The following is a 15,396-nucleotide window of genomic DNA, read 5'->3' as shown; positions in this document are numbered from 1 at the left end:
CCTCCCACGGGCCACGCTCTGCGCTAGATAGAAGTTCGTCGGGTTGGACGCAGGCCCCGTCCCGCGTAATTATAATAACGCGGGTATCCGCCAAGCGCTCGCTACGCGCCGATCGCGTTCTCAGCGCCGGGGGAGAGACGGGCCCGTCGGGTGGTCCCCCCGCGAGGCTCCCGGTCTTCGTCCCCGTTTGACAGATGAGGGAACCGAGGCAACGAGAAGTTAAGAGCAGCGCGGCTCAGTGGAAGGAGCCCCGGTTTGGGGGGTCGGAGGTCACGGGTTCGGATCCCGGCTCTGCCACCCGGCGGCTGGGTGACCGTGGACGAGTCGCTTCGCTCCTCTGCGCCTCAGTTCCCTCAACTGTAAAATGGGGATGAAGAGCGTGCGCCTCACGTGGGACGACTCGATGACCCCGCCTCTCCCCCAGCGCTTAGAACGGTGCTCGGCACGTCGTAAGCGCTTCACAGATACCGCCCTTGTTGCCTGCCCCGGTTAGACCGTGAGCCCGTCAAAGGGCAGGGACCGTCTCTGTTACCCGTCTGTCCGTTCCAAGCGCTCAGTCCAGTGCTCTGCACGTAGTAAGCGCTCAATAAATACCACTGAATGAAGGAAGGATTCTCCGGGCCTCAGGTCCCTCATCTGGAAAGCGGGGATTAAGTCTGTGAGCCTCCCGTGGGACGACCCGATGACCCCGTCTCTCCCCCGGCGCTTAGGACGGCGCTCGGCACATAGTAAGCGCTCACCGAAGGCCGACGTTATCATTCTTGCGTGGGTACGTGGGGTGTCTTTCAGGTCCGAGGCTGCCGGGGCCTCTCGGCCTCCTCCTCCTCCTCCTCCCCTCCGCCGCCCTGCCCCGCTCAGGAATGTGTGTTTCTCTGCGGCTTTTGAAACTTGGCAGAATCGGCTGCGGTAAAACGGCACTGAGTTTCCCCTCGCGTTTTTTGGTGGCTGTCTTTATCAAAAAAGAATGGCCCCCGCGAGGCGCTCCCTACGTGCCGGGCGCCGTCCCGCGCGCCGGGGTAGACGGGAGGCGATGGCGGTCGGACACGGTCCTTGCCCCGCACTCGAAATCCCCCCTTTACGGATGAGGGAAGAGGGATCCGTGGAGCGCTCGCTAGGTGCCGGCCGCCGTTCACTCGCGCGTCCGCTCGACGGGATCTACCGAGCGCTCAGCGTGTGCGGAGCGCCGGACTAAGCGCTTGCCTGAGCGCTGGGGGGGGCGGGGGGGGGGGGGACGGTCAGGTCGGACACGGTCCCTCGTCCCGCACTTGGGAGTCAGGGGTGGTGGGTTCCGATCCCCGCTCCGCCCCCTCGCCGGCCGTGCGACCGTGGGCCGGTCACTTCGCTTCTCTGGGCCTCGGTCCCCTCATCCGTAAAAATGGGGACCGAGACCGTGAGCCCCACGCCGTCTCCCCCGGCGTTTAGAACGGTGTCCGGCACCCGGTAGGCGCTCAACGAGTCCCGCCGTTTCCATTATCATTCTCACGAACCTCCGTTTTGCGGACGAGGGAACCGAGGCCCGGGGAAGTGAAGCGACTTGCCCGAGATCACACGGCGGACACGTGAGGAGCGGCGTGGCTCGGCGGAAGGAGCCCGGGCTTGGGAGTCAGAGGTCACGGGTTCGAACCCCGGCTCCGCCGCCCGTCAGCCGGGTGACTCGGGGCCGGTCGCTTCGCTTCTCTGGGCCTCAGTTGCCTCGTCCGGAAAACGGGGATGAAGACCGGGAGCCCCACGCGGGACGACCCGATGACCCCGTCCCTCCCCCGGCGCTTAGAACGGTGTCCGGCGCGTAGTGAGCGCTTAACAGATACCAGCATTATTATTAAAATGGGGATGAAGAGTGGGAGCCCCACGTGGGACAACCCGATCACCTCGTATCGCCCCCGGCGCTCAGCACAGAGTAAGCGCTCAACAAACGCCATCATTATCACTACGTGGCGGAGCCAGGATTAGAACCCGGGTCCTCTGACCCCCCCCCCCACCCAGGCCCGGGCTCTTCTGACTGAGCCGCGCTGCTTCTCCGGAAAACCTGGACCCGGAGCGTCTATTCCGCTCATTCATTCATTCGGTCGTATCTACTGAGCGCTCGCTGTGTGCAGAGCGTCGTCCTAAGCGCTCGGGAAGTACAAAGAGAGACGATGGAGAAGCAGCGTGGCTCAGTGGAAAGAGCCCGGGCTCGGGAGCCAGAGGTCACGGGTTCGAAACCCGGCTCTGCCGCGTGTCAGCCGGGTGACCGTGGGCGAGTCGCTTCACTTCTCTGGGCCTCAGTTCCCTCGTCTGGAAAACGGGGATGAAAGACGGTGAGCCTCACGCGGGACGACCCGATGACCCCGTCTCTCCCCCGGCGCTTAGAACGGTGCTCGGCACATAGGAAGCGCTTAACAGATACCGACGTTATTTATTATTATTATTATTATTATTAATCCCTGCTCACGGTCTAGAACCGGGGGGGGGGGGGGGGGAGACAGCAAAACACGTAAACAGGCATCGATATAAATAAACGGAATCGGCGATATACAGAGAGAGATCATTTCTAGAATCGCAAACCTATATTCCACGACTTTCAACGCCAACTCCCCCCGCGACGCCTCCAGGCCGCGGGTTTGTTTCATATGCGCCGGCCCCCGCCCGCCCGCCCCGGCTTCCGGTCCCCGGCCGGTGCTTCCTCGACTCAAATAAACAGAGGCGAGAGCCCAGGATCAGAAACGAGCGTGTCACGCGAGCGAACTGAAGCCGAACTTTTAAGAAGAAGAAGAAAAAAATCCCCGACCGATTAATGCTTCGCACCTGAGGTCATTTCCCGCTGGGAAACGCAGGCCCGGAATGGGCGGCGAGGGAGGCCGACCGGGCGGAGGGACGCGGCCGCCATTTAGTCTGGCCGGGAGGGTTTTCATTCCAATAACATTGCAGACGGGTGACGTCGGGGAACGCGACTGTGCTTCCTTTCTTGGTTTTTTTCCTACGGTACGCCTAGGGCGCTCATTACGTGCCAGGGACCGGACTGAGCGCCGGGGCCGAGGGCGGCCGGGCGGGCCGGACGCGGTCCGCGCTCCGCTTTAAAAGATGAGGGAGCCGAGGCCCGGAGAAGAAGAAGAACGATGACGATGATGACAGTGGTTTTCATTCGACGCTATTTGATGATAATAACGTTGGTATCTGTCAAGCGCTTACTATGTGCAGAGCGTGGTTCTAAGCGCCGGGGGAGAGACGGGGTGATCGGGTCGTCCCACGTGGGGCTCGCAGTTTTAATCCCCATTTTACAGATGAGGGAACTGAGGCACAGAGAAGTGAAGTGACTCGCCCACGGTCACCCAGCTGACGAGTGGCGGAGCCGGGATCAACGAGCGCTCACTACGCGCAGGGCACCGGACTGAGCGCTTGGAATGGACAGATCGGTAACAGACGGAGACGGTCCCTGCCCTTTGACGGCTTACGGTCCCATCCGTCTAATTCGCTAATGGCTTACTGGGGGCCGGGCACCGTACTGAGCGTCGGGGGAGGTAGAGGCCGATGACGACGTCGGCGTTTGTTGAGCGCCTACTACGTGCCGAGCACCGTTCTAAGCGCCGGGGGAGATACGGGGTCACCGGGCGGTCCCACGTGAGGCCCACGGTCTTCATCCCCGTTTTCCAGATGAAGGAACCGAAGCACACGGAAGTGAAGCGACTCGCCCGCCGTCCCCCGGCTGCCGAGCGGCGGAGCCGGGATTCGAACCCATGACCTCGGACTCCCAGCCCGGGCTCTCGCCACTGAGCCCCGCTGCTCCTCAAATCGGGGGCTAATCGGGGCGGACGCGGTCCCCGTCCCGCGCGGGGCTCACGATCTTCATGACTCCTCAGCCCGCGTTCTTCCCACTGAACCGACACGGGACTCACAGTCTCAATCCCTAATTTTCCAGAGGGGGTGACTGAGGCCCAGAGAAGTGAAGTGACTCGCCCAAGGCCACCCAGCAGACAGGGGGAGGAGTCAGAAATAGAACTCGGGCCCTTAATGATAATAATAATGATGACAATAATGATAATAGTATTCGTTAAGCGCGTACTAGGTGCCGGGCACCGTACTAAGCGCTGGGGCGGATCCAGGGGCATCGGGTCGGACACGGTCCCCGCCCCACGTGGGGCTCACGGTCTTCGTCCCCGTTTTACGGAGGCGGGAACTGAGGCGCAGAGCGATGAAGCGACCCGCCCGAGGACCCACAGCGGACAAGTGGCGGAGCCGGGATTGGAACCCGGGTCCTTCCGCCTCGCGGCCCGGAGCCCCCTCCGCTGGGCCGCCCTGCTTCTCTAAGAGAAGTGAAGAGACTCGTCCAAGGTCGCCCGGCAGACAAGCGGCGGAGCCGGGATTATTCACTATTCATTATCAGAGAAGCAGCGCGGCTCAGTGGGAAGAGCCCGGGCTCGGGAGTCAGAGGTCACGGGTTCGAATCCCGGCTCCGCCCCGCGGCGGCTGGGTGACCGCGGGCGAGTCGCTTCGCTTCCCTGGGCCTCGGTTCCCTCATCTGGAAAATGGGGACGGAGACCGGGAGCCTCACGGGGGACGACCCGATGACCCCGTCTCGCCCCCGGCGCTTAGAACGGTGCTCGGCGCCTAGGGCGCGCCTAACGAATAGCAACGTTATCATTATTAGAACCCAGGTCCTCTGACTCCCAACCCCGGGCTCGCTCTGCTAGGCTGCGCCGCCGTCTGAAAGTAGTGGAGTGACCCGCCTAAGGTCACCCGGCGGACGAGCGGCGGAGCCGGGATCAGAACCCAGGTCCTTCTGAGCCGACCCCCCCCCCCCCGGGCCGGGGAGTCCGAGGTGGTGGGTTCGAATGCCGGCTCCGCCCCTGGTGGGCCGTGTGACTTGGGGCGAGTCACTTCACTTCTCTGTGCCTCAGTTCCCTCATCTGTAAAATGGGGATTAAGACCGGGGGCCCCGCGTGGGACGACCCGCTTCCCTTGTGTCTACCCCAGCGCTTAGAACGGTGCTCCGCACGTAGTAAGCGCTTAACGGATCCCAGCATTATGATTATCGTTAGCTCGGGCCGGTCTCTTCCTCTCTCCGGGCCTCGGTTCCCCCCTCTGTCAAATGGGGACGAAGACCGTGAGCCCCGCGGGGGACGACCCGATGACCCCGTATCTGCCCCAGCGCTTAGAACGGTGCTCGGCACCTAGTAGGCGCTTCACGCATACCGGCGTTATTATTATCATCCTCATTCCTAAGCGCCCGGGAGAGGACGGGAGTCCAAGACCCTCCCCTTCAAGGGGCTCCGCCGCGTCCAAACAGTTCCACGGGCCCGTGGGAAGGAGAATAGGGTTCCCGCCGGGGAGGGACAGAGAGTCAGCGGGGCGGCCGAAAAGCGCCGCTCAGTGGCGAGAGCCCGGGCCCGGGAGTCGGAGGTCATGGGTTCGAATCCCGGCTCCGCCGCTTGCCGGCTGGGCGACTCGGGGCGAGTCGCTTCCCTTCTCCGTGCCTCGGTTCCCTCATCTGGAAAATGGGGATTAAAACGGGGAGCCCCACGGGGGACGACCCGATCGCCTTGCCTCCCCCGCAGCGTAGAACGGCGCTGCGCGCATAGTAAGCGCTTAACGAACACCACCGTCATTATTACCTACTGAGCGCTTCCCGTGGGCAGAGCACTGTCCCGGACGCCGCGGGGAGGACGGGCCGAGGAGAGCCGCGTCCCAAGAGGAGGAGCGAGAAGCTCCCCGCGCTTACCTGGGAGAGAATCAGCCGGCCGCGGAAACGGTCCACAAAACGCCTTAAAAACGTCCAGTACGTGGCCTCGCCGACCTGGCTCGCCAGGAATCGCAGGAGGAAGTAGCCCTGGAAGAAACGGCGCCCGGATTTTCACTCGCGTTTTTTAACCAACGGTATTTCTCGAGCGCTCACTACGGGCCAGGCACCGTACGAGGCGCCGGGGGAGATGGATCAGCGGAAAGGGCCCGGGCTGGGGAGCCGGAGGTCACGGGTTCGAATCCGGGCCCTGCCCCTCGGCAGCCGGGTGACCGTGGGCGAGTCGCTTCGCTTCTCTGGGCCTCAGTGACCTCGTCCGGAAAACGGGGATGAGGGCCGGGAGCCTCACGGGGGACGACCCGATGACCCGGTATCTCCCCCAGCGCTCGGAACGGTGCTCGGCACATAGTAAGCGCTTCACAGATACCGACATTATTTTTATCCACAGTTTGGACCCAGTCCCCGTCCCGCGCGGGGCTTCGCCGTCTTCAGCCCCAGTTTCCGGAGGAGGGACCGCCCCCCTCCCCCCACCCCCCACCCCCCCGGAGGAGCCAGAGTCACCCGGCTGACCGGCGGAGCCGGGATTAGAACCCGGGGCCTCCCCGACGACCAGGAGGCGGCGTTGCGTCTCTAAGGGGAGGCGAGGGGCTCGTCCACGGTCACGCGGCAGGGAGGCGGCAGGGCCGGGATTAGAACCCGGGGCCTCCGACTCCCGGGCCCGAGCTCCGGGTCGCGCCGCTTCTCTGCAAGAAGGGAAGCGACTCATCCAAGGTCACACAGCAGACGAAGAGCAGGGGTGAAATCGGAACCCGGGTCCTTCCGATGCCCAGGCCCGGGCTCGATCCGTTCGGCGGGGCGGCTTCTCCGAGACAAGCGAGGTGACTTGCCCAAGGTCACCCGGCACTCGCAGCAGCGGGGCTGGGTGGGAAGAGCCCGGGCTTGGGAGTCAGAGGTCGTGGGTTCGAATCCCAGCTCCGCCACTCGTCAGCTGGGTGACCGTGGGCGAGTCGCTTCACTTCTCTGGGCCTCAGTTCCCTCATCTGGAAAAGGGGGATTAAGACTGGGAGCCCCACGTGGGACAACTTGATTCCCCCACGTCCACCCCAGCGCTTAGAACAGCGCTCTGCACATGGTAAGCGCTTAACAAATACCAACGTTATTATTATTATTACTTCTCGGTGCCTCGGTTCCCTCATCTGGAAAACGGGGATTAACCGTGAGCCTCCCGTGGGGCGACCGGATGACCCTGTATCTCCCCCGGCGCTTAGAACAGCGCTCTGCGCGTAGTGAGCGCTTAACAAATACCAACGTCGTCATTATTAAGGGAAGGGAAGGGACTTGCCCGGCTGACAAGGGGAGGCGCCGGCATTCGAACCCAGGTCCGGGCTCTATCCCCCAGGTCGCGCTGCTCATGCCGCTCGCGTGGAGGAGCCGCGTGGCTCGGGCTTGGGAGTCCGGGGTCGTGGGTTCGAATCCCGGCCCCGCCGTTTCCCAACTGGGCGACTCGGGGGGAGGCGCCTCTCTGGGCCCTGGGTTCGGGGGGGAGGCGGGCGCTCACCTTGAGATAATGGACCTGCAGGCAGGACTTCTCCCGACTGAGTCCGTGCTCTATGAGCGACGCTCCGGACCCGTCCACCCGTCCGGTCTTCTCCCTGTGGGGTCTGGCAGGCGGCGGGGAGAGGGAGAGAGGTCCGGAAATACCACCGAGGCCCGTCGAGCCCTCCGCGCGGAGCACCGCGCGCCGGGGAGAGGAGCAGCGCGGCGTCGCGGCCTGGGCGTCACGGGGGCGTGGGTTCTAATCCCGGCTCCGCCACCTGTCCGCCGTGGGACCCGGGGCGAGCCGCGGCGCTTCTCCGGGCCTCGGTCACCTCGTCTGTTAGACGGGGATTAAGACGGTGGGACGTAGGCGGTTAGTACGGTGCTCAATAAATACGGCCCAGTGAACGAACGCCGTCGACCGTGTCCGGCCCGACGACCTTAAATCTCCCCCGGCGTGCCTTGACGGCGAGAGGCCGGGCTTGGGAGTCCGAGGTCGGGGGTTCGAATCCCGGCACCGCCGCTTGTCGGCTGGGTGACTGTGGGCGAGTCACTTCGCTTCTCGGGGCCTCGGTTTCCTCGTCTGCCACATGGGGATGGAGACCGTGAGCCCCGTGTGCGACGACCTGATGACCCCGTCTCTACCCCGGCGCTTAGCACGGTGCTTGGCACGTAGGAAGCGCTTCACCGATACCGTCGGTATCGTTACAGGCGCCGAGTCCGGTGTTCTGCGCGCAGTGAGCGCTCAGTAAATACGACCGGATGAATATAGTGCCTGGCACGCATTCATTCAATAGTATCTACTGAGCGCCTACTATGTGCAGAGCACTGTACTAAGCGCTTGGCATGGACAAATAGGAAGCGCTTCACAGACACCGGCGGTATCATTATAAGCGCCGAGTCCGGTGCTCTGCGCGCAGTAAGCGCTCAGTAAATACGACCGAACACAGCGCCCGGCACGTAGGAAGCGCTCAGCGAATAGCCAAAGTCCAAAGACGAGAAAGTAGCCGTCGGACAGAACGCGGCAGGGGCGGGGGGCCCGGCTTCTCCTGTCGGTTAGCGACTGTTTCCTCGCTCCCTCTCCGGGGAAGGGGCCGGGAAACGAACCCCGTCTTTCCCCCGGGGAGGGGAGGAGGGGGGCGTCCTTTTGGAAGGAGCTTTTAAAGCCCGGTTTGATTCTCCGCTGCTGTTTCTGATTATTCTGGGCGCTGGGAATGGGTCCGTTTTGCGATTTTCAATCAAATCCCTTCTCCGTCAGGCCCAGGCCCCAAGGCGGTCGAGAGAGATGGAGCGGTTTGGTCCGGCAACGGCATTCCGGGCGGGGGGCGGTCGACGGCGCGGGCCCGCCCCGGTTGCAAGAGTAACGGGGACCGCGGGGCGCCCGACGCGCTTGCCCTGTGCCGGGCACTGCGCCGGACGCGGTCGTATCCATCACGACAGCACCGGGGGTGTGGGTCGAGCGGCTACCGGGCGTCGAGCAGTCGCGATAATCGGAACAATAATCGTAATCTCGGTATTTGCTGAGCGCTTCCTACGTGCCAAGCACCGTTCTAAGCGCCGGGGCGGATACGAGGTCATCGGGTCGGCCCCCACGGGACGGTCTTCGACAGATGAGGGAACTGAGGCCCAGAGGAGTCAAGGGACTGGCCCCAACCCCCACAGCTGACCAGCGGCGGAGCCGGGATTAGAACCCACGACCTCCGACTCCCAGGTCCGGGCTCTTTCGAGCCACGCCGCTTCTCTAATAGCAACCGTGGTAACGGTTACGTGGTTCCCCTGTGCCAAGCGCCGCTCTAAGCGCCGAGGCAGATACAGCTTCGGCAGTTCCATTCATTCAATAGTATTTATCGAGCGCTTACTACGTGCAGAGCACCGTACCAAGCGCTCGGAACGAACGAGTCGGCGACGGCCAGAGACGGCCCCCGCCGTCCGACGGGCTCACGGTCCGATCGGGGGAGACGGACGGACGAGGACGATGGCGATGAAGAGAGTCGAGGGGAAGGACGTCTCGTAAAAACAGTTTGGACACGGTCCCCGTCCCCCCCGGGGGCCCACGGTCTTCGTAGGAAAGCGGGCAGGTACCGAACCCCCATTTGACCGATGAGGAAACTGAGGCACCGGGAAGTGAAGCGACTTGCCCGAGGTCACGTAGCAGGCAAGGGGTGGGGCCGTGATTAGAACCCAGCTCCCCCCGACTCCCGACCTGGGCTCTGGCCACCTTGGCCTCCACGGTTCCTTCTAGTGAGGCGACCGTGTCTAATACCCAAATGGGGACTCTCTCCCAGTGCTTAGAACCGTGCTCCGCGCACAGCAGGCATGTAATGGGCGCTACGGCTACTAGTGTCAGCCGTGTGACTGTGGGCAAGTCACTTCGCTTCTCTGGGCCTCAGTCACCTCATCTGGAAAACGGGGATTAACCGTGAGCCTCACGTGGGACGACCTCATTACCCTGTATCTCCCCCGGCGCTTAGAACGGTGCTCTGCACGTAGTAAGCGCTTAACGAACACCAACACCCTCCTTCCTCATCTCCAAGAGACCATCCCTCTCCCCCTTTCAAAGCCTTGTCGAAGGGACACCTCCTCCTCCAGGAAGCCCTCCCTGACTCTACCTTCCCCTCCTCCCGCTCCCTTCTGCGTCCCCCCCGTCCCCGCGCCGCCCCGCTTACGTCCACATCCCTCCTTTCTTTCTTTCTATTCCCGTCTGTCTCCCTCTAGGCAGTCAGCTCGCTGTGGGCAGGGAATGCACCTGTAATGTCGTTGTTCTGGACTCTCCCAAGCGCTTAGTACGTGCTCTGCACACGGTAGGCGCTCGCTAAATACGACTGCCTGACTGGCTGGTGGTGTTTGATGCTGGGTCTCCTTCCTGTTTCTCCTCCTTTCCTCTTTCCCTCTGAATCCTCCCTCTCTCTCTCTCTCTCTCTCTCTCTCTTCCCTCATGATTTCCCTGTTTCTTCCCTCTCTTCCTCTGAGTCCCTTTCCTCTCTCCCCGTTTTCCTTCTTCTCCTTCTGTTTTCCTCCCTCTCTCCCCATTTCCCTTCTCTGTTTCCCTCCTTCTCTTCCTGTTTTCCTCCCTCTCTCCCCATTACCCTTCTCTCTTTTTCCCTCCCTCTGTCCCCGTTCCCTCCTTCTCTTCCTGTTTTCCTCCCTCTCTCCCCATTTCCCTTCTTCTCTGTTTTCCTCCCTCTGTTTTCCTCCTTCTCTCCCCGTTTGCCTCCCTATCTCCCTATTTCCTTTCTTCTCGGTTTCCCTCCTTCTTTCTGGTTTCCTCCCTCTGTCTCTGTTCCCTCCTTCTCTCCCTGTTTTCCTCCCTCTCTCCGTTTCCCTCTTCCTCTCTCTCCCTCCTCGTTTCCATCCATTTCACTCCTTCTCTCCCTGTTTTCCTCCCTCTCTCCCTGTTTCCCTCTTCCTCTCTCTCCCTCCTCGTTTTCATCCATTGCACTCCTTCTCTCCCTGTTTTCCTCCCTCTCTCCCTGTTTCCCTCTTCCTCTCTTTCCCTCCTTGTTTTCATCCATTTCACTCCTTCTCTCTGTTTTCCTCCCTCTGTCCCCGTTCCCTCCTTTTCTCCCCCTCTCCCTCTCATCTTCTCTCCCTGTTTCCCCCCTTCTCTCCATTTCCCTCTGCTTTCCTCCCTCTCTCCCCCGTTTCCCTCCTTCTCTCCCTGCTTTCATTCATTCATTCATTCAATCGTATTTACTGAGCTCTTACCGTGTGCAGAGCACTGTACTAAGCGCTTGGGGGAGTACAATACAACAATAAACAGACACAGTCCCTGCCCACAACGAGTTTACAGTCTGGGGTGGAGACAGATATCAATACAACTCTCCCTCTCTGTTATCATCCTTCTCTCCCTTTTCCTCTGCTTACCTCCCTCTCTGTTGTCCTCCTCTCCCTCCCTGTCTTCCTCCCTCACTCCCTCTCTGTTTTCCTCCCTCTCTCCTTCACCATTTCCCTTCCTTTTTTTCCTCCCTCTCCCTCACCATTTCCCTCCCTCTCTCCCTCTGTTTCCCTCCCTCTCTCCCTCTCCCTCACTGTTTTCCTCCCTCTCTCCCTGTTTCCCTCCCTCTCTCCCTCCCTCTCTCCCTCCCTGTTTCCCTCCCTCTCTCCCTCTCCCTCACTGTTTTCCTCCCTCTCTCCCTCTCCCTCACTTTTCCTCCCTCTCTCCCTGTTTTCCTCCCTGTTTCCCTCCCTCTCTCCCTCCCTGTTTTCCTCCCTCTCCCCCTCACCATTTCCCTCCCTCTCTCCCTCCCTGTTTCCCTCCCTCTCTCCCTCACCATTTCCCTCCTTCTCTCCCTCTTTCCCTCCCTGTTTTCATCTTTCTCTCCCTCCCTGTTTTCCTCCCTCTCTCCCTCACCATTTCCCTCCGTATTCCTCCCTCTTTCCCTCCCTGTTTTCCTCCCTCTCTCCCTCACCATTTCCCTCCCTCCCTGTTTTCCTCCCTCTCTGTTTTCCACCCTCTCTGCTGTCTCCCCTCCCTCCATCTGCCCCGGCTCCTCCTCTTGGGTGTTTACCATAAAAGTGCAAAAGAGGAAAAGGCCCGGGTTAGTCATGGCTGGGCAGGCCGGGGCGGGGAGGGGAGGGGAGGGAGGAAATAACAAGGAGGGGAAGCTCCTATTTTAAGGGCAGAGTCATCTGAATTCAAACCAGGATCGGCACCGTGGTCTTGGATAATTCTGGGGACCGCGAGTCAGGAGACCTGGGTTCTAATCCCGGCTCTGCCCCGGGCCCGCTGGGTGACCTCGGGCAAGATCTTGGGCAGGGGAGCAGGGCGGCCTAGTCAGGGGGATCTGGGTTCCGATCCCGGCTCCACCGCTCATCTGCTGGGTGACCTCGGGCCGGTCACTTCACTTCTCTGGGCTTCAGTTGCCCCACCTGTAAAATCAGAACTAAGGCCGTGAGCCCTCCGCGGGGCGGGGATTGTGTCCGATCTGATCAGGTTGTAACCTACCCCGGCGCTTAACACAGCGCCTGGCACAGAGTATGCGCTTCACGGATACCGTGGGGAAAAAATGTCATCTCGCTGCGCTGGGCCTCAGTTTCCTCATCTGTAAAATGGGGCTTCGATCCCCGTTTTAGACTGTGGGCCTCTCGAGGAACATACGTACTTTCCCCCTTGAGTTTTCCCTCCCGGGGCTTTAGTACACGATAGGTGCTTAGTAAATACTAATACGAAAAACTACGGCCAAAGTGGAACGCACAGCTCCGGCTCCACGGGGCGTGGAAAAGTCCGTCCCTCGTCGCGCCGTCCCGTTTAAGGTCTGCTTTCTCTTTTGACGTTCTGTTCTCCCTCTGCACGTAACGAGCGCTGACTAGGTGTATGTTACCCAAAACGAGTGGCTCCTCAAGGGAGAGTCGCTTAGAACGGCGCCTGACGCACAGGAAGCGCTTAACAGATACCATTATGTTAAGAGTCGGTCAGCGGGTCGTATTTATTGAGCCCTTACCGTGTGCGGAGCACTGTCCTAAGCGCTTGGGAGAGGACGACCGAGCAAAACAACAGACGCACTCTCTGCCCTGAATAATAATGATAACGATGACATCTGTTAAGCGCTTACTATGTGCCAAGCACTGTTCTGAGCGCTGGGGGAGATAGGAGGTCATCGGGTTGTCCCCGCGGGGCTCACGGTCTTCATCCCCTTTTGACAGGGGAGGTTACTGAGGCCCGGAGAAGTGAAGTGGGAATTACGTATGTCCCTCGGAGAGGCCCACAGTCTAAAACAGGGATCGAATCCCCATTTCACAGTCACCCGGCCGAGAAGCGGCGGAGCCGGGATTAGAACCCACAGCCTCTGACTCCCAAGCCCGGGCTCTTGCCACTGAGCCACTCTGCTTCTCCACAAGGAGCCGACGGGAACAGAAAGAAAGGAAGGAGGGACGCGGACAGGAGCGGTGCGGGGCGGGGACGGGGGATGAAGAAAGGGAGCCAGTCGGGGCGACGCAGGAGGGAGAGGGAGAAGAGGAGAGGAGGGCGCAGTCAGGGAGGGCCTCCTGGAAGAGAGGGGCCTTCGGTAGGGCTTTGAGAGTGATCGTCTGGCGGCTGTGAGGAGGGAAGGGCCTTCCGGGCCAGAGGCAGGACGCGGGCCAGAGGTCGGCGGCGAGAGCCGGAGGGCGGGAGGGGAGGAAGAGCGCGGGCCGATGCGGGAAGAGAGGCCGGGGCGGCGGGGCGGCCTCCTGGCGGGAGGGGACGGGGAGGGGTGAGGGGGCGGGGGGCGGGAGGCGGGCACAGCCATCCGACACACAAAGCCCCATTGATGCCAACATCTGTTCCCACTAAACCTGGGTTGAACCGATGCGTTCTTTCCCCGGCGACTTTCCCTCGGGCCGCGAAGGCCCGCGGCGCGGGCCGGGGCCGCCGCCCACCGACGCTACCCGCCCCCCGCCCCCGGGCCCGGATGGGCACTGCCCAGATGTGGCCCCCAGACCCCCCTGCTGGGTGGGGGGCCCGGGAGCCGCTTTCCTGGGGGGGGGGGGGGCGGGGGCGGGGATGGCGAAGCGTTTGGGAGGGTGACGAGGAAGAAGAGGAATGGAGGAGACAGGAGGCGGAGGAGGAGGAAAAGGAGGAAGAGGAGGAGGAGGACAGGGAGAGGAGGAAGGGCATGAGGAGGAGGACAGGGAGAGGAGGAAGGGCATGAGAAGGAGGAGAAGAGGAGGAGGACAGGGAGAGGAGGAAGGCCACGAGAAGGAGGAGGAGGGGAGGAGGAGGAAGACAGGGAGAGGAGGAAAGGCAAAAGGAGGAGGAGGAAGAGGAGGAGGAGGAGGAAGACAGGGAGAAGAGGAAGGGCATGAGAAGGAGAAGAGGAGGAAGAAGAAGACAGGAAGAGGAGGAGGAGGAGGAGGGGGATGAAGAGGAAGAGGAGGAGGACAAAGACAGGAAGAGGAGGAAAGGAATGAGGAGAAGGAAGAGAAGGAGAAGAGGAGGAGGAGAGAAATAAAGCAGATAGGAGGAGGAAGAGGAAGAAGAGAAGTAGGAGGAGGAAGAGGTGGATTACAAAAAGGGGAGAAGAGGAAGAGGAGAAACAAAAATGATAATACTAATGATGGTATTTGTAAAGCACTTATTATGGGCCAAGCACTGTTCTAAGCACTGGGGTAGATACAAGGCACTGAGGTTGTCCCATATGGGGCTCGCAGTCTTCATCCTCATTTTACAGATGAGGTAACTGAGGCCCAGAAAAGTGAAGTGACTTGCCCAAAGTCACACAGCTGATAAGTGGAGGAGCCGGGATTAGAACCCAGGACCTCTGACTCCCAAGCCCGGGCTCTTTTTACTAAACCTCGCTCCTTCAGAAGAAGACAGCAAGGGGAGGCCTAAGAGAGGAGAAGAAGGAGGAAGTCAAGAGGAGAAAGATAGGAAGAGGAAGGGGAGGAGGAAAAAGGAGATAGAAAGAAAAAGGGGAGGAGGAGAAGGAGGAAGAGGAGAAGAGGGGGACGGAGAGCAGGAGGGGAAAGAGGAGAGAGACCACGAAAAGAGGAGGAGGAGGAGAAGGAGAGGGAGCACAGGAGGAGGAAGAGAGGAGGAGAAAGAGAATGAGAAGGAGGATGAGAGGAGGAAGAGCAGGAGGGGGAAAAGGAGACCATGAAAAGAGGAGGAGAAAGAGAGGGAGGAAGAGAGGAGGAGGAAAAGAAAGAGAAGGAGGATGAGAGGAGGAAGAGCAGGAGGGGAAGGAGGATGAGAGGGGAAAGAGGAGACCATGCAAAGAGGAGGAGGAGGAGGAGGAGAGGGAGGAAGAGAGGAGGAGGAAGAGAATGAGAAGGAGGATGAGAGGAGGAAGAGCAGGAGGGGAAAGAGGAGAAAGATCTTGAAAAGAGGGGGAGAAGAAGGAGAGGGAGGAAGAACACAGGAGGAGAAAGAGAAGGAGATGGAGGAAGAGGCGAAGAAGAGAAGGAGCAGGAGGGGGAAGAGGAGAAGATGAGGAGGGAGAAGAAGAGGAGGAGGAGAGGGAGGAAGAGGAGGAAGAGGAGGAGGAGGAGAGTGTCCCAGAAGGACAGTCCTCTGGAGTGAATCCATCGCCCAGAAGAGGCCGGGGTGGCTGGCCAGAGGGTGGGGAGGAGGAGGAGGAGGAAGAAGAGGAGGAAGAGGAGGAGGAGGAGAGGGAGGAAGAGGAAGAGAGGAGGAGGAGTGTGCCCCAAGCCGGGAGGGAGTCCTCTGG

The 15,396-nt window shown here is 61.0% G+C and overlaps 1 protein-coding gene across 1 annotated transcript in view; it reads right to left on the bottom strand.

The window, feature by feature from the left end:
• LOC103167493 (aminopeptidase O (putative)) overlaps positions 1–15,396 on the bottom strand; it is a 100,825-nt gene that overhangs the window by 60,761 nt on the left and 24,668 nt on the right. Inside the window, exons 7-8 of the mRNA XM_039910758.1 lie at positions 7,272–7,374; positions 5,696–5,803 (exon numbers count right to left, since the gene is read on the bottom strand). Coding sequence (XP_039766692.1) covers positions 5,696–5,803; positions 7,272–7,374 — 211 coding nt within the window. The remainder of the gene's footprint in view (positions 1–5,695; positions 5,804–7,271; positions 7,375–15,396) is intronic.

Source organism: Ornithorhynchus anatinus, chromosome X5 (assembly GCF_004115215.2).
Source record: "Ornithorhynchus anatinus isolate Pmale09 chromosome X5, mOrnAna1.pri.v4, whole genome shotgun sequence".
NCBI classification, from domain to species: Eukaryota; Metazoa; Chordata; class Mammalia; order Monotremata; family Ornithorhynchidae; genus Ornithorhynchus; species Ornithorhynchus anatinus.
Note: the sequence above shows the minus strand (reverse complement) of the source record. Positions and strands in the feature narration are given on the sequence as shown.